Below are 19123 nucleotides of genomic sequence, written 5' to 3' on the forward strand. Positions count from 1 at the left end.
CTCAGGCTCAGGACAGCTCGGGAGCTTTTCTTGCACCATTGGTGAGCTTCTCACTGGGTCAAGGTTGTCAGGTGCAGAGGTCACTTCAGGTGTCGAGTCTCCATGCTGCAGAGTCCTTATTGGATACTTTGTTGCTGAGCAGGTCCGCAGCTCCCGGGAGTCTGAGTCTTTTTGGAAGACAGGTAGGCTTCCTGAGTTTTTTGAAGCTGCAGGACGAGTCCTTTTGTGCAGAGTCCGTTGAGGTCCGCATGCAGGCCGGAATGGTTTATACCGGGTCAGCTGCTTCTTCTTCCTCCTTTTCTACATAGCGACTCTTCTTTGCCCTTCTTCGTAGGTAGTCAGGATGAGATCTGAGGTTCAGGGGTACCACCTTGTAGGAAGCTGGCTCTGTATATACTATCTCAAAGTGAGAGATAGTGTGCACAGTGTCGAAGGGTTCCGCTTAGACGTTGATAGGGGCAATAATAGATAATACTAATGCTCTATTTGTGGTAGTGTGGTCGAGCAGTAGGCTTATCAGAGGGTAGTGTTAAGCATTTGTTGTACACACAGGCAATAAATGGGAACACACACTCAGACGTAACTCCAGGCCAATAGGTTTTTATATAGAAAAATATGATTTTCTTAATTCATTTTAGTAACACAAGATTCAGCATTTAAGTACATAAATTGTAAGGTACTTGGCATAGGTAAATATAGAACTTTGAATGAAAACAGTAAGGTACACAGATTTTGGCAAAAATGGCAATAAGCTATTTTAAAAGTGGACACTGTTCAAAATTCAACAGCTCCTGGGGATGTAAGTAAAGCACTTACAAGTTGAGTGTCCGTGGCATAGGCAGCCCACCTTTGGGGGTTCAAGTCAACTTCTAACACCCATCTCCAGCAACACAGGGCCGGTCATGAGCAGAGGTCAAATTGGGGCCCAAATAACATAGGTGCCTATGGAGATTAGGGGTGCTCCGGTTCCAGTCTGCTAGCAGGTAAGTACCTACGTTAAAGGAGAGCAGACCAGGGGAGTTTTCTGGAGCACTGGGGGTGGAGGGGTCCCAAACAGGCACACAAAATACACCCTCAGCGGCACAGTGGCGGCTGTGTGCAGTGTGCAAAGTAGGTGTCTGGTTTTGAATATAAATCAGTGGAGGAACCCGGGGGTCACTCTGGCGATGCAGGCAAATGGGGGGCTTCTTGGGCCAGCCGCCGACTAGGCAAAGATGAAGGCCGCCTGCTGGTCACTCCTGCACAGGTAGTTGGTTCCTCTCGGGCCTGAGGGCTGCAGGTGCAGTGCTTCTTCCAGGCATCTGGTTCTTTGTTACCGGGCAGTCGCAATCAGGTGGAGCCTCTGGATTCTCTCTGTCGGCGTCGCTGTGGGGGTGCAGGGAGGTCATCTCAGGGTGACCACGTCATGGAAGTCTCTTGGGGGGTCCTCGCTGCAGTGTTGGCCCTGGCTCGTGTCCAGAGAAACCGTCTGGTGCAGTGTGTTGGGGACTTACGCTTCCGGAGTGAGGCTGGAGTCCCTTTAAAGATGGTTTGCTCTTTGTTGTTTAGACAGCCACTGTCCACAGGAGTTTCTTGGTCCTATGGGTTGCAGGGCAGTCCTCTGAGTCGGCAGAGGTCGCTGGTCTTGTTGGATTCGTCGCTGTTGCAGGTTTTTTGAGGCTGGAGACAGGCAGGTAGGGCAGGGGGCCAAGTCAGTTGTCATCTCACTTTTCTCTGCAGGACTTTCAGGTCAGCAGTCCTTCTCCTTCAGGTCGTCAGGAAATCTTTTTTTCTGGGTTCAGGGTTCCCCCTAAATATAAATTTAGGGGTGTGTTTAGGTCTGGAGGGCAGTAGCCAATGGTTACTGTCCCTGAGGGTGGCTACACCCTCCCTATTGGGGGAAATCCTGCAAAGCAAGATGGAGGATTTTCTAAGGAAGTGGTCACCTCAGCTCAGGGCACCTTAGGGTCTGTCCTGGCTGGAGGGTGACTCCTCCTTGTTTTTCTCATTATCTCTTCCGGACTAGACGCCAAAAGTGGTGACTGTGTCCTGGGGATGGGCATCTCCACTAGCTGGAGTGCCCTGGGGCATTGCAAACCTAGGCTTAAGTCTTTGAGGCTCATCGCCAGGTGTTACAATTCCTGCAGGGGGAGGTGTGAAGCGCCTCAACCCAGGACAGGCTTTGTTCCTGGTCACCGAGTGCACGGATGCACTCACCCCATGTGGCCAGAAACTAGTATGGAAGTGGCAGGCTGGCTGAGACCAGTCAGCCTAGCACTAGCAGTTCGGCTGACATGCAGGGGGCATCTCTAAGATGCACTCTGAGTGCATTTCTCAATACATCTCACACTGGCATCAGTTTGGAATTATTGTGCTGAGAAGTTTGATACCAAACTTCCTAGTATTCAGTGTAGCCATTATGGAGCTGTGATCGTTTTGACAAACACCCAGACCATATACTTAATAGGGCCACACTGTACTTCCAGTGTCTAAGAATAGACTTAGACACTGTAGGGGCATATTGCTCATGAAGCTATGCCCTCACCTGTGGTATAGTGCACCCTGCCTTAGGGCTGTAAGGCCTGCTAGAGGGGTGACTTACCTATGCCACAGGCAGTATTTTGAGGGCATGGCATCGTGAGGGTGATGCCATGCTGACTTTGCCTTTTTCTCCCCAACTCACCAACACACACAATCTGTAATGACAGTGTGCATGTGGTAGGTGAGGGGTCCCTTAGGGTGGCACAACACACGCTGCAGCCCTTAGGGACCTTCCCTGGTCACAGGGCCCTTGCTACCAGGGGTACCATTTACAAGGGACTTATCTGTGTGCCAGGGCTGTGCCAATTGTGAAGACAAAGGTACAGTTTTAGGGAACGAACACTGGTGCTGGGGCCTGGTTAGCAGGGTCCCAGCACACTTTCGATCATAACTAGCGTCAACAAAAAGCAAAAGGTTAGGGTGTAACCATGCCAACAGTGGCATTTTCCTACACACCTTAATACTCAATCTAGGGACATTAAAGGGAGTGCCAGGTGGTAGCCAATGGCTGACCACCTTTAAGGTGACTACACTCTTTCTATGACCACTTCCGCTGGGAAGTGTGCATAACCCTAACTCTAGTGGCCTAATTCCTTCCAAATAAGATGGAGGAATTAAAAAAGTGGTGTCCACTTCAGCTTGTCCATTTTAGGGGTGGGACTGGCATGAAGTGGGCACTCCTTCTAATTTAACTAATTTTCCCACCTGTGCTGCTGTCAAAAGTGGGGTTAGGACAGGGGGTTGGTCATGTCTGCCATTTAGAGAGACCTGGGCTGCATTTCAAAGGTGGCGGGGTCTTTGAAGCTCCACGCCCTGGAATGTCCATCCTGCTCTAGATGAGGCGTTACCACCTCTGCCCAGAGCAGGCCTTTGTTCTGGGTCTCCAAGAGTGTTGGCTCGCACCTCAGGGGGCCAGAACTGTCTAGGGTGGCTGCACTAGTTTGGACCAGTCATTGAGCACACCAGTAGCTAGTTTTCAGGGGGCATCTCTAAGGTGCCCTCAGTGTGCATTTGTTTTATAAATCCATCGCTCTGTTCAGTGAGGGTTTATCATTCTGAGATGTTTGATACCGAACATCCCAGGATTCAGAGAAGCCATAATGTAGATGGGTAACTCCTAAGGACCGGTGTCTAGCCCATGCATTTGAAATGGCTTCCCTGTACACTTACTATGTCTCAGAATTGACAGAGACAAAGTAGGGGTATATTTGCTCATGCATATATGCCCTCACATGTACCTTGATGCACTGTGCCTTAGTGGTGACTTACACCTGGCACATGCAGTGTTAGGGTTCCTGGCACAAAGGGTTGTGTGACAGCTTATGTTTTCAATTTAGCCTGTGTAGGAGGCAGGACCTTCTGGCAGCAGGCACAGGGAGTCCTCAACAGCACAGCAAAGAGGGATGCCCTGTCACCGGAGTTGCAGACAGGATGTTGTGCTTGGAGAGTGCTGGAGGCTGAGATTTTTTGGAGCTAGGATATTTTCAGACTGAAGTCAAACAAGCCTTGGCAATGACCAACAGACACAGTGCACAGGAGTTCCAGCCAAGCAGCTCCAATGAGGGACCCCAGGCTTCCCAGTTGCTAGGAATATAGGTCAGACCTCTGGAGAGCCATACAACTACCACCTATGTTGTAGAGCCTCAAAGGGTCCGTGTGACAGCAGGATCCACAAGCCAGTCATAATCTTTGAGGTGCCTGCAGATGCAGGGGAGTGGCTCCTTCACTCCAAGGGAGATTTCCTCTTGCTTTACCAAGTGCAGGTAGAGTCCTGGTGACTCTGGACGATGCACTGCCACGGGGTTTCAGAAATCTTGCAGAACTTGGAAACAAAGTTGTAGTAGGAGCCTTCTTACTAGTTACAGTCTTGCTCTTGGTTCCGACGAAGAACAGCAGCAGTTCCGTTGTCTAGGTTCCTGAAGTCTTGCAGATGAATTTAGGGACCTACCTGTGCACATGACATTCCCCTTGCAGGACATCTTGGGCAAATCAAGACTTGGGACAGACTTGTTCCACACTTTCACTGGCCGCACATGTCTGAAGACACCAAGGAGTTTTGTCCCTCCTGTGTGACCTGCCAAGCCAATGACACTACAAAGGCCCCCTTAATTCCACTACCAGTGGTTGGGGTTCCCTTTGAGAGAGTAGGGATTGACATTGTTGGTCCCCTTGATCCTCCAGCATCCTCTTGGAACAGATTGGTTCTAGTGGTGGTGGACCATGCCAATAGGTACCCAGAAGTTGATCCCCTTAGGACCACTACAGCACCTGCAGTGGCCAATGCTCTTAGGATTTTTTTCCAGAGTATGTTTCCCTAAAGAGGTGGTGTCAGACGGAGGTGCAAACTTAATGTCTGATTACCTGAAAGCAATGTGGAAGGAGTGTGGTGTAACTTATAAATTCACCACCCCCCTACCAATCACAAGGAAATGGGTTAGTTGAAAGATTCAACAAAACCCTCAATGTTATGATCATGGGACTCTGAAAAACACAGGAGGAGATGGGTTGTTCTACTACCTTGCCTTCTATTTTCCTACAGAGAGGTTCCACAGAAGGGAGTGGGTTACAGGCCATTTGAACTTCTGTCTGGGCATCCAGTTAGGGGTCCTCTTTGTCTTGTGAAGGAGGGATGAGAGCAGCCTCTCAAACCCCACAAACAGGACATGGTGAATTATGTACTAGGCCTACGGTCATGTATGGCTGAGCACATGTAGAAGACCACTAAAAACCCTGAGGCCAGCCAGGAACTGCTCAAGTTTGGCATGAACAAAAGGCTGTGCTGTCTGTTCACCAGCCAGGGCAGAAAGCTTGGGTTTTGGAGCCTGTGGCCCCAAGAGCACTCCAAGACTAGTGGAGTGGCCACCACACAATTGGTCCGGACTCTGTCCCCTCCTTCCTCAGGTCCTCTTCTTCTGGAACCCAGGCCTGGATTCCACCAACTTGGTCCATGGGTCACAACAGCAGCTGGACAACCGAGGTCCCCATTGACATCAAAGGGAGGTTCTGGCATGACTTCACCCTTATACACCTGGGCTCCCTGGTGTAGGTACTCCACTGTTCTGAGTATCCACGGGTGTGGGCACTATCCAACCTCCCTTGTCCCAACGAATCTCCTCAGGGTCCTCTGGGAGGGTCCTAAACCATGTTATCCTATCGACACTGACCCGGGATTACTACTCTGCACATTGGTGCCTGGTGAATCCTTAGTGTGGGTTGGGAGTGATTTTCACATTCCATTTTTTTAGCACATGGTTTGCGCTCGCCCCACCCCCCCAATAGGAGCCCATGTTATTGTATTCCTTTACTTACCTGTTGCTAAGTGTATTTTTGTATGTCCATATCTCTGGTTAGGAGATATACCAAAGTTAGTTTTAGAGTGTGTGTTACAATAAATATAACATAAATTATAACATTTATCTAACCCTGGTGTGGTTCTTCCTATCACTGACTGACCTGTGTACTATTTGTAACTGCTTTGCACCCTCCTGGATAAGCCTTAGCTGCTCCCCACAGCTATCTCTATGAGAGCTCGGTATCTAGAGCCACCTACACGGGTCACTAAGGGTTTCCTGGACTCAGTACAGGGTGCTTCACCTATAGGTGTACACCATATACTGAGCCAGCTTCCTACAATTATGATTGTCCAATCATTTTCTTATGCTCTATACTGGTTTCCTAATACTCAGACTTTTACGAAGTCTCAGTTTGCAGTCCCTCCTCCTGGCTACTATGACTTTGGTGTCTGGTTCTAAAGTAAGGAATCTGTGGCTTGATGTCTCTATCAGATGGACAAGTTACTTACCTTCGGTAACACAGTGTCTGGTAGAGACAGGATCTAGCTGCAGATTCCTTAACGGCCTGTCCATCCTCCCTGCTCTGCAAACTGAGTCCTCTTTGGTCTCATTATCGAAATCTACACCTTGAATTAAAAATTTGGTGATTACTTGACACTTTTGTTCTAGCACACTGTTTTGATAGGCAGTTTCTATGTTTGGCTCCACGTTTTGAGCACGGAAAATAGTCACAGAAGAAACTGACGTCGACTAGGAGGTTATGTAGACACCTCTGACATCGCATCCAGTGGACAACATTGATAGGGAGTTGGGCAGCACCCTATTCCAACACGCAGACGTGCTATGGGAAAACGGTTTCCGGATCCAGGCTTGTGCCTGTGGAAGATTCTAAAGTAAGGATTCCGTGGCTAGATCCTTTCTATACCAGATAAGTAACTTGTTCATTACATTATCTCCTCCATTTAGCAAAATCTAAGCTACAATTTACCTCTATTAGGCTGCACCTAGCAGCAATTACTGCTTACCAAAAGTCCCCTATACAGAGACCATTCTTCCAGATACCTGTAGTAAAGGATTTTTTACAGGGTCTGAAAAAGGTGTTTCAACCTATCCACAACCTTTCTCCTCCTTGGGAGTTGAATGTGGTGCTTTCAAAACTCATGGGTACACCTTTCTAACCAATTCACAAAGCATCCTTGCAACACCTTACCTGGAAAACCGCTTTCCTGGTACCCATCTCCTTGGCATGCAGAGTGAGTGAGATTCAAGTTCTCTGTTCAAAAGAGCCTTACACTGTGTTCCATGCTAACAGGGTGGTGATAAGAACTCACCTGAGATATCTTCCTAAGGTGATGTCTGATTTCCACATTAACCAGATGATTTCACTTCCTACATTTTTCATAATCCCTCCAGATGAGCAGATAAAGTGTTACACTCTTTAGATCTTGAGAGTACAGAAATTCTTTCTGGACAAGACCAAAGCTATCTGACAATCTGACCCCCTGTTTAACTATGGCTCTATGGGTACAGGCATTGCTGCATCTAAACAGACCCTGGCTGGGTGGATAGTTTTTTGTATTCTGTTCACCTACCTGTTAGACAACAAGCAGTTACCTGTCAGGCTCAAAGCTCACTCTACACGGGGCAAGGTGACAATAACAGCACTATTAAAGAATGTTCCCATCTCCGAAATCTTCAAAGCCGCTACTTGGAGATACTTTCACAAGGCATTACTGTCTAGATTGAGACACCCAAGTAGGGCAGGCCTCCTTATGAAATCTATTTTGATAATAATTATAGTTTGTGATTGCTTTTGATTTGTCCACAGGGGTGTGGGATGGGCTTGCTACTGTATTCAGTGCTTATGACTATTGATGAGGATCCCCTGGAAGAGAAGGATACATTTCTTACATTTAATTCTAGTTCTTTTCCAGGGGAATCCTCATCAAAGTCATAAGCAACCTGCCCACTTCTCTGGACGAATATTGCATGCAGCAGTTCATATATGGTGTGGTCTGTTCTTCATATCACCGTAAAAAAGTACTGACCAATCTATCACTGTTGGGACATGATGGGATACAGGAGGTCCTAAAATTCTTAAAGGCACAGTGCCAGTATTCTCTTCTTATCTTCTTAATGCAGCCTATTGGTTAACAATGCTTGTGCATTTCCTTGCAGTTTTCTGTTCAGTAAAGGATGTGTTTGCATTTTATGGTCTTTAGATTTACAGGTGAGATGTTTACTAAAGAAAAACGCTGTGTAAATTGAGCATTTGTAGCCTTTAATATAGGCTACATAGATGTTTGTAAATACATGTATGTTTCTAAAATTCTAGGTACAGTTTTTATACTATACATAAATAGCTGTAGATACACATGCTTTGCATATGTGTGCCATCTAGTGTTGGGCTGTGAGTGTTACAAGTTGTTTTTCTTCTAAGAAGATTTTTGAGTCAGAGTGACTTCTTCTCTGGTAATACTGTGCATGGGCATCTAGTCCTTTGTTAGATTGTTTTCTTTCCGCTGTCTGGTTCAGACGCTTTTCATCTCGCTGCGGTATATCTCGGTTCAGTATTCTCTGAACGTTCTTTAAACGTCAGTATAGTTTCGATCACGTTTTCCACTCTTATAGTCGATCCGATTGTAGTCGTCGGGGTCGATTACACGCCCTTTTTGGGCCTACTTTGACACGTAATCGAACAATGTTAGACAGATGGAACGGACTTTCGGTTCTGTCCTCGCCACGCCAAATTTCCCTACACTGATCAGCATTTGGTGTGCAGTCTCTGTCTCCTGAACATAGAAAAGAAACCTGCGACCCTTGCAGATCGTTTCGATCCAAAAAGACTCTTCAGGACCGAAGGACGCATCGAATGGAGATGGCGTCCAAGTCATCAGAACACATACCAGACAACTTCAGAGAAGCAGATGGGCAAGAAGAAATTGGATAGCGCATAGCCTTCTCCATTGCAGATTCTGATTTGAATCCAGATTCTGATGTCGACAGCCAAGATAATCTGCTGGCGCAGTACATGAGTACATCATCCCCATCACAACAAAGACAATTAAAAAGACTCCTGCATTGGTCTTCGGTCCTCCACTGCCTTCGGTCCCTGGTCAGACCCGAAACATACCTTCGGATGACCAACCCTTGGGTTCGGTACCAAAACAAAAGACCAACGTGCATTCAGCAATAAAACGAAAGACCAAAGTGCATTCAGCATATACCCGAAAGCCGCCACATCTTTTTCGGTACTGAGACGAAAATCAGATTTTTCCAAGTCAGAGCTGAAGAAATTAAAAGCACTTTCAGAGCCAACTTTTTGGGTCTGAGTCAAGAATTCCCCATCCAAGCCTTCGGAATCAAAAACTTCTGGTAGTAAATACTCTCCAGCTACTAAGTTATCAGAGATACAGCCTATATTAGAGATTATGGACGCTAAACAGCGCAAGATTCATAGACACAAAAAAACAGGAAGGATCATAGCCTCTCCTCCTCCAAGAATAAAAAGAATACTGACTTTTCAAGAGACGTTGGATGATGGGCCTCCACCTATTAAGGTCTCTAAACAGAAGGAAAAACAAATGGCAGTCCCACAGCCTCAACATTCACCACATTCTCCTATCCTTCCTGCTACCCCACCACCACCACCACCTTCACCTACATATTCAGCACAGGTTTTCTAGACAGGAATCATGTACATCGCCACATACTGATGACCTAATTGATCCCCAAGAAGAGGTAGACCCATGGGATATATATGATATAGATCCCATTCTCCCCACTGATCCAGACTTATACCCAGCAAGACCATCACCCACTGAAGATACCACTGCTTATAATCAAGTTATAGCTAGAGCAGCTGCCTATCATAAAGTACAGTTGCATGCAGATCCTATTGAGGATGACTTTCTATTTAACACCCTAACATCTACTCATAAAGAGTACCGGTGTCTCCCTATACTTCCAGGTATGCTTAGACATGCTGAAGACATTTTTAAAGAACCTTTGAAAGCAAAAATGATTACACCCAGTGTGGATAAAAAATGTAAACCTGCATCCTCTGATCCACTTTTTATTAGGACACAATTACCACCTGATCGTATAGTGGTAGGTGCAGCAAGAAAAAGAGCCAATAGCCAGTCTACAGGAGATGCTCCTCCTCCAGACAAACAACAGCGTAAATTTGATGCAGCAGGTAAGAGTTGCTACTCAAGCTGCTAACCATTGGAGGATTGCAAACTCCCAAGCACTCCTAGCAAGGTATCACAGGGTCACTGGGATCTGATGAAGACTTCTTAGAATATCTTCCACCAGAACATCAAAAAAGGGGACAACAAATAGCAGGCAGAAGAACAGGCTATTTCTAACAACGTAATTCGATGTGCTACTTATGCAGCTGATACAGCAGCAAGAGGAGTCAACACCAGCATAATCATTAGGAGGCATTCATGGCTAAGAGCTTCAAGATTTAAGCCAGAGATACAGCAAGCAGTAGTAAACATGCCCTTCGATAAAGAACATTTGTTTGGGCCAGAGGTTGATACCACATTAGATAAACTTAAAAAAGACTCAAGCAGCTAAAGCTATGGGTGCATTATACACCACGCCAACTAGGGTCACTTTTCGTAGGCCACAATTTAGGGGTGGATGCAGACCATCAACCACAGAACCATCTACCTCACAGCAAAAACAAGGGCCACACTTCTGTAACAGAGGTTAATTCAGAGGCTCTTATAAAGGATCTAATTATAGGGGAAGAGGTAAATCGGCTGCTCCCACCACAACAAAACAGTGACTTCTTACAAGTCCCCCAGAGCATACATCTGTGTGAGGAAAACTGGCAAAACGTTACCCACAATGGCACAACATCACCACAGATCAATTGGTTTTATCAATTATCCAACATGGCTATTGTCTAGAGCTCATCTCTACTCCAACTATTCCACCCCCCACCCACCTTCATTCACACAGTCTAACTCAGGAGCATCTCACTTTATTAAAACAGGAAGTAAAATCTCTACTACTCAAAGGGGCCATAGAGATAGTACCTATATCCCAACAAGGGTCCGGAGTATATTCACTGTACTTCCTCATACCAAAGAAAGATGAAACTTTCAGATCAATTTTGGATCTCAGACCCCTCAATTTATACATCCTTTCAGAACACTTTCATATGGTCACTCTACAAGACATCATTCCCCTACTACAACAAGCATTTGCATTACAATGGATCTCGGGTTGGCTCGTATTAGAACTATTTGCATTGTAAACTCCTCACTGGACTTTTCTTGCCACATGAAATGAAAATGAAAAGTAAAACAGTTTCACATAAGCGAGCCGACGGCCTCCATGAGCACGAAGCTGACACACAAAAAGAAACAGACGTTTGCCCGCATAAACACCAGAAAAGGCATAACGTATACCTTTCACTAATAAAATGAAGCAAATTTTAAAAGGCAAGCCCACAAACCAACCAAACTGATGGGCGTGGTTACGAGCCCATAGGGAGATAGCAACAGGGACAGAGCGCTTTTCGCGCTCGACCCTAAAAACAGGATTACGTGACAGCATTAGACCTCAAGGATGCTTATTTCCACTTTCCCATACATCCAGCACATTGAAGATATCTAAGATTTGTTATAGCAGAAAAGCACTACCAGTTCAAGGTGCTACCATTCAGGGTAACAGCAGCACCAAGGGTGTTCACCAAATGCTTAGCAGTGGTTGCAGCATTCCTCAGAAGACAACAGATACATGTCTTTCCATATTTGGACAACTGGCTCATAAAAGCCAGTACAATTCAAATTTGTCAACAATACACTCAATGTACCATATATATCCTACACAATCTAGGATTCACAATCAATTACCACATACCTCACCTGCAGCCATCACAAATATAACCGTATCTGGGAGCAATTATCAATACTCAATCAGAATTAGCATACCCAAACCAAGTCAGAATTCAAGTATTTCCATTTCACGATTTTATGTCTCAACTACAATACAACAACACCTACACAGTAAAATTGGTCATGAACCTATTAGGAATGATGGCTTCATGCATAGCAATAGTGCCCAATGCAAGACTACACATGCGACCACTACAACGGTGTCTCTCTCAACAATGGTCTCAGGCACAGGGACAGATTCAGGATCCAGTGTGGTTGGACTCACTGCTCTCTGCAATGGTGGAATTCCACCAACCTATCAAAAGAGCGGCCCTTTCAGGACCCAGTGCCTCATACCATAATTACAATACATGCATAAGTGATAGGTTGGGGAGCTCATCTGAACATCATCACTATACAGGGGAATGGGACTCAATCCAATAAACTTATCACATAAACCACTTGGAGTTTCTAGCAGTGTTCCTAGCTCTCAAGCTTTTCAGACCCAAATCACACACAACATTGTGTTAATAAGGGCAGACAATATGACCACAATGTATTATCTGCAAAAATGGGGGAGGGGGGGTTGGTACAAAGTTGGTTGGATTTTCTAGAACATAATCTGTCTATATAGTACATAAGCGCTCTTAACATCAAGGGTGAGAAGAGCTCTTTTAGCAACTGAATCTGGCTGTGGAAAGAAGACTGGCAATTTCACTGATTAATTGATATGAAAAGGTGAAACCATTTTTAGTAGGAATTTTGGATTTGTCCTAAGAAGTATTTTGTCTTTGTGAATTTGAAAGAAAGGTTCTTCTAAAGTGAATGCTTGAATTTCACTAACTCTTCTTGAAGAGATTGCTACTAAGAAGGCAACTTTCCATGATAAAAACTGAAGAGGGCAAGAATGAATGGGTTCAAATGGAGCCCCATTAGTCTTGTGTGTACAATGTTAAGATTCCACACAGGGGCTGGTGGAGATTTAGGTGGAATAACCAGTTTAAGACCCTCCATAAAACTCTTTATAACAGGAATCCTGAACAGGGAAGTATGTTGTAGGTTTTGGAGGTAAGCAGCTACTGCTGTTAAATGTATCCTAATAGAGGAGTATGCAAGGTTTGCTCTTTATAAGTGTAACAAACAGCAAACAATATCCTGTATTGAAGCTTTAAGTGGGTCAATGTTTTCAGGCTGACAATAGTAGACAAAACACTTCCATTTAGCTGCATAACTCGGTCTAGTTGTGGGTTTGCGTGCTTCCTTTAGAATAGCCAATCATTCAGATGGAATTTGCAAGTATCCAAATTCTATGACTTCAGGAGCCAAATCGCCAGGTTGAGTATGCTGGGATTTGGATGTCTGATTTGACCTCCTTCTGAGCCAACAGATCTGGTCTGTTTGGTAGTTTGTGATGTGGTACTGCAGACAGATCCAACAATGTTGTGTACCAATGTTGACCTGCCCACGTGGGAGCTATGAGTATCATGGTGAGAGGTTTGTTTTATCTTTTGATCAGAAATGGAGTTAGTGGAAGAGGTGGAAAAGTGTAAGCAAATATCCCTGACCAATTGATCCATAGAGCATTACCCTTGGTTTGAGGGTTTGGGTACCTGGATGCAAAGTTTTGGCATTTTGCATTTTCTCTTGTGGCGAAAAGGTCTATGTCTGGGGTTCCCCACAGTTAAAGTTATTGTTGAATCACAAGTGGATGAATCTCCCATTTGTGTATTTTTTGCTGCGTTCTTCTTAAGAGGTCCGCTAGTTGATTGTGAACTTGTAAGGAAATGGCTCCCTGTTGCAGTTACCCTCTACTTTTTGCCTGATACTGATGCTGACTTGACTGAGAAGTGTGCTGGGACCCTGCTAACCAGGCCCCAGCACCAGTGTTCTTTCACCTAAAATGTACCATTTTCCCCACAATTGGCAGACCCCTGGCACACAGATAAGTCCCTTGTAAAAGGTACCAGTGGTACCAAGGGCCCTGTGACCAGTGAAGGTCCCAAAGGGCTGCAGCATATGTTGTGCCACCCTAAGGGACCTCTCGCCTAACACATGCACACTGCCATTGCAGATTGTGTGTGTTGGTGGGGAGAAAAAGGCAAAGTCGACATGGCATCCCCCTCAGGATGCCATGCACACAAAATACTGCCTGTGGCCTAGGTAAGTCATCCCTCTAGCAGGCCTTACAGCCCTAAGGCAGGGTGCACTATACCACAGGTGAGGGCATATATGCATGAGCACTATGCCCCTACAGTGTCTAAGCAAAACCTTAGACATTGTAAGTGCAGAGTAGCCATAAAGAGTATATTGTCTGAGAGTTTGTCAAACCCTAACGCCACAGTTCCATAATGGCTACACTGAAATCTGGGAAGTTTGGTATCAAACTTCTCGGCACAATAAATGCACACTGATGCCAGTGTGGGATTTATTATAAGATGCACCCAGGGGGCATCTTAGAGATGCCTCCTGAATACCAGTCCGACTCCTAGTGCTAGGCTGACCAGTTTCTGCCAGCCTGCCACAACCAGACGAGTTTCTGGCCACATGGGGAAGAGTGCCTTTGTCACTCTGTGGCCAGGAACAAAGCCTGCACTGGGTGGAGGGGCTTCTCACCTCCCTTTGCAGGAACTGTAAAACCTGGTGGTGAGCCTCAAAGGCTCATGCCTTTAGTTACAGCACCCCAGGGCATCCCAGCTAGTGGAGATGCCCACCCCTCCGGCCACTGCCCCCACATTTGGCGGCAAGGCTGGAGGAGATAATTAGAAAAACAAGGAGTCGTCACCCACTAGTCAGGACAGCCCCTAAGGTGCCCTGAGCTGAGGTGACCCCTGCCTTTAGAAATCCTCCATCATGAGATTGGAGGATTCCCCCAATAGGAATAGGGATGTGCCCCCACTCCCCTCAGGGAGGAGGCACAAAGAGGGTGTTGCCACCCTCCAGGACAGTAGCCATTGGCTACTGCCCTCCTGACCTAAACGCACCCCTAAATTCAGTATTTAGGGGCGACCCGGAACCCAGGAAATCAGATTCCTGCAACCTACAACAAGGAGGACTGCTGACCATAAAGCCCTGCAGAGACGGAGACGACAACTGACTTGGCCACAGCCCTACTGCCCTGTCTCCAGACTCAAAGAACCTGCACAGCGACTCATCCAACAGGGACCAGCGACCTCTGAAGCCTCAGAGGACTGCCCTGAACCCAAAGGACCAAGAAACGCCCGAGAACAGCGGCTTTGTTCAAAAACTGCAACAATTTTGCAACTTTTTTGCAACTTTCAAAGACTTCACTTTTCCTGTCGGAAGCGTGAGACTTCCCACTCTGCACCCGACACCCCCGGTTCGAGCTCCAGAGAACCAACACTGCAGGGAGGACTCCCAGGTGACTGCACCTCGTGAGTAACCTGAGACGACCCCCCTGGACCACCACAGCGACGCATGCAGAGAGGTTCCAGAGGCTCCCCCTGACCGTGACTCCCTGGAACAAAGAACCCAACGCCTGGACCAAGCACTACACCCGTAGCCCCAGGACCAGAAGGAACCGAACTCCAGTGCAGGAGTGACCATCAGGCGACCCTCAGCTTATCCCAGTTGGTGGCTGGCCCAAGAAGCACACCTGCACTGCTAGAGTGACCCCCGGGGTCCCTCAATTGATTCCTATTGAAAACCCGATGCCTGCTAAGCACACAGCTCCCGGCCGCCCCTGTGCTGCTGAGGGTGTGTTTTGTGTGCCTACTTGTGTCCGTCTGTTCCCCATGTCCTCCATTCTCCCCCCCCCCCCCCCCCCCCCCCCCCCCCGGCTCTACAAACCTCCCCTGGTCTGCCCTCCAAAGACGCAGGTACTCACCTGCTGGCAGACTGGAACCGGAGCACCCCTGTTGTCCATAGAAGCCTGTGTGTTTTGGGCCCTCCTTTGACCTCTGCACCTGACCGGCCCTGTGTTGCTCGTGTGGTGATTTTGGGGTTGCCTTGAACCCCCAACAGTAGGCTGCTTAAGGCCCAGGAAACTGAACTTGTAAGTGCTTTACTTACCTTTAGAAACGTAACCTTACTTACCTCCCCCGGGAACTGTTGATTTGTGCACAGTGTCCACTTTTAAAATAGCTTATTGCCATTTTAACCAAAACTGTGTGTACTACGGTTTGATATCAAAGTTCTATACTTACCTGTGTGAAGTACCTTGCATTTTATGTAGTTACCGCAAATCTTGTGGTTCTAAAATAAATTAAGAAAATATATTGTTTCTATATAAAAACTATTGGCCTGGAGTAAAGTCTTTGAGTGTGTGTTCCTCATTTATTGCCTGTGTGTGTACAACAAATGCTTAACACTACCCTCTGATAAGCCTACTGCTCGACCACACTACCATAAAATAGAACATTAGAATTATCTAATTTTGCCACTATCTTACCTCTAAGGGGAACCCTTGGACTCTGTGCACACTATCTCTCACTTTGAGATAGTATAGACAGAGCCAACTTCCTACAATGGACATCTCATTTCTTTAGTGTATTTGTACATATACACTTATACACTCTTTACTTCACCTTCCTGTGGGGAAAACAGTCTAACAAAGGATTCAATGCCTTTGTGCAGTATTATCGAGAGGAGGAGTCACTCGATCTTGTAACTCGAAAACCTTCTTAGAAGAAGAAAAACTACTTGTGACACTCCGAGCCCAACACTAGATGGTGGACTTATGCAAAGCATATGAATCTCCAGCACTACATGCCACTAACAGATGTCTACTGGATAAGTAACATTTTCCATATATATTTAATATGTACTCTGGGGTCCCCATATGTAGGCGGGAATATTCAGTGCTTATGACTTTGATGAGGATTCCTGTTGAAGAGACCTAGGATTACAGGTTAGTAACTTATCCTTGTTTACCTTTGGTAACACCTTTTCTGGTAGCGACTACCTGACCATGGATTCCTCATCAACCCACCCAGCTCCCTATTCTGTGGAATGGGCTCAAAATGTTCTTTTTAATAGGATGCCAAAATCTAAAAAGATCTGCACACTGTCCTATCTGTTTTCCATGACTCCGTGTCTGAAGGCAGGGACAGAGATGGCACATGTACAGGGCCTCGACATCCAATCCCAGGTAGTGGGGAGCCACTTGATGCCACCTACCGATGCGCAAGGGAATTGCTTTAAAGTTTCAAGATACAATCTGGCTCCTGTGGGAAGTTCATCAGGTGAGTAGTCTGCGTTTAGTCTCCAGCATAAAAGGTTTTACCGAAGATAAGTAACTTGTTTTTTAGTGAACCTTACATTGGCATTTCTTTCTGCATTATAACTTGTGAGGGTTGTATTGTTCAAAATGATGTATTCACTGTCAGAACAGCTTTCATTTTTCTGTTGGTTTCTATCTAGATTTTTGCCATTCATTTTGTAACCTCTTTTGTGTTGTCTGTTTCATTAGCGCTAACTTGAATTGACAACATTAATTTACTTTCCTATCACTCATACTTCGATTTATAAACATGATTGTTTCCATCATGCCATTTGGCGTTGGTCTGTATATAACTTCACTCAAGATTTTTTTAACTTTTGGCTTATTTTGTACTCCTTTTTGCTGTTATGTAAGCCTTGTACATACATACATACATTCATTATGCAACTTAAGTGACTTGTAGAAGGGCAAAGGGTCCTCCTCATGGGGGGGTGGGGAGGGCGGCGCTGTAGCTGACTACTCAGTACTCATTGTTTTCTGATTGTCTTTTTGTAGCAGTTCCGAGAGTGTGAAACAGAGGAGTGATGTTTTCTACCTGCAACCCGAACGTTCCTGCGTACCCAACAGTCCAGTGTGGTACTCTGCAATGCCCATCGACCCTGGCACCCTGGACAGCATGCTTACGCGCATTCTTATGGTGAGGGAGGTACATGAAGAACTTGCCAAAGCAAAAGCAGAGGACTCCGAACTTGATTTATCAGACTAACTACAGCTGCTGACTGGACAAAGTCATGAAAGTTGCGTTTGTATTTTTTAAACTGGGGGCAAGCACTAAACTGTGAAAGCATCCAGCCATACCCCCTCCTTCAATAAAAAGTATACAAAACTGAACAACTTATTGACAAAAGGACAATCCACAATGGAAGTTCAGAGTTGAAAATAAGAAAGACCTTCACCTCGGCATTCAGAATCCAGAGTTGAGCAGAGCTTACTGTTTCTCAAAGCAGCTCAGCATTTTACTATTGTTTTGGGTGGATGGGTATGGTAGTATTGGAAACGTGTGAACTATTTTTGAGAAACATATGTAAAACTCTTCTTTAGTAACCAAGGATCTGTGGATATTTCATGTTGAACAGGAGATGGGGCTGCAGGTCTCAGATATTTGTCTGAACTTGGGAGTGGGCAGTTGTGTTCTGCTTCTAATACGCCTCGTTATTTGACCGCCTCTGAAAGGATCTAGTTTAAACCAAGGAATAGACATGTCTCCAGAAGCCACAGCTTTTGATGTTGCGTGACCTTGTTTAGGTAAACACTGCGGTGCTCCGAACACTTTCAGACACATGGCAGCTTCTCCCTTTCGGCGCCTCTTCAAGTCCATATGTTTTGATTCGTTTTCGAACAAAGAGAAGTCGGAGGGCGTAGTATTTCCAGGCCTTTCTCTCTTCAAACTTCTAGAATCTTAGCCACCTCCTCTTCGTTTACATCGTGCTGGCAGCAGTAATAATGTCTTGAAAGATACAGTATTAGTGTGGACATTATTGGAACAGGTGGTACTCGACGTTTTTTTACCACTGTGTGGCACGGCTATGTAGTCTGCAATTTTTTGATGAGGTTTTGTCTGTGGGTTGAGGGGACAGCTTCTAGATTGTGTGAGTTAAGTTCCAATTAACAGGTGGGTGAAAGTGCTGTTAGTGAAAGAAAACTATCCAAAACAATGTTTTATTTTTAAACTGGGCAAACGTTACAGATACACATTTGATTTCAGACAGTACCTTTTTAAAGAACTGTTTTTAGTTTCCATGTATTTTTTAAGGGCCAGCCCCTCAAATGCTCAACTCTATCGAACATGAAGGATGGTTTATTGCAGACCATGAATATAATTACTAGGCCCACGTTCCCGTATTTTAGCAAAAACAAAAGGATATTTAGACACCATAATAATAAACGTTGTTTTTCTTTTTTGGCCTGTGTATCTGGTAGTTTGTCTTCCCTGCTTAAGTATAAAGGGATATAAAAATTGTCACAGATGTTTCTAATTCACAGACCTGAGTAAACGAAGTAAAACCAGCCCCTACTTCCTTATACTTGTATTCCATCCTTGTTTATTTAGTGGTCCAAAGCCTTTATCTTGACTTCTAACTTCCTCCACCACCCTCCTTTGCCCACTGCAACTCCAAAAATGTGAGACTGTTTGAGCAAGTCCTAAAGAATTATTTATTTTTTAGCTGCTTTCATAA

At 45.6% G+C, this 19123-nt stretch overlaps 1 protein-coding gene across 12 annotated transcripts in view; it reads left to right on the forward strand.

Moving 5' to 3' along the window:
* ZMYM4 (zinc finger MYM-type containing 4) overlaps window positions 1–18847 on the forward strand; it is a 1242519-nt gene extending 1223672 nt beyond the window's left edge. For all 12 annotated transcript variants that reach the window (XM_069223800.1, XM_069223806.1, XM_069223798.1 and 9 more), the window contains one exon: window positions 17442–18847. In XM_069223800.1, coding sequence (XP_069079901.1) covers window positions 17442–17652 — 211 coding nt within the window. In that variant the 3' untranslated portion in view covers window positions 17653–18847. The remainder of the gene's footprint in view (window positions 1–17441) is intronic.
* Window positions 18848–19123: the final 276 nt, after the last annotated feature.

The sequence above is a fragment of the Pleurodeles waltl genome, chromosome 3_1 (genome assembly GCF_031143425.1).
Source record: "Pleurodeles waltl isolate 20211129_DDA chromosome 3_1, aPleWal1.hap1.20221129, whole genome shotgun sequence".
Lineage (NCBI taxonomy): Eukaryota > Metazoa > Chordata > Amphibia > Caudata > Salamandridae > Pleurodeles > Pleurodeles waltl.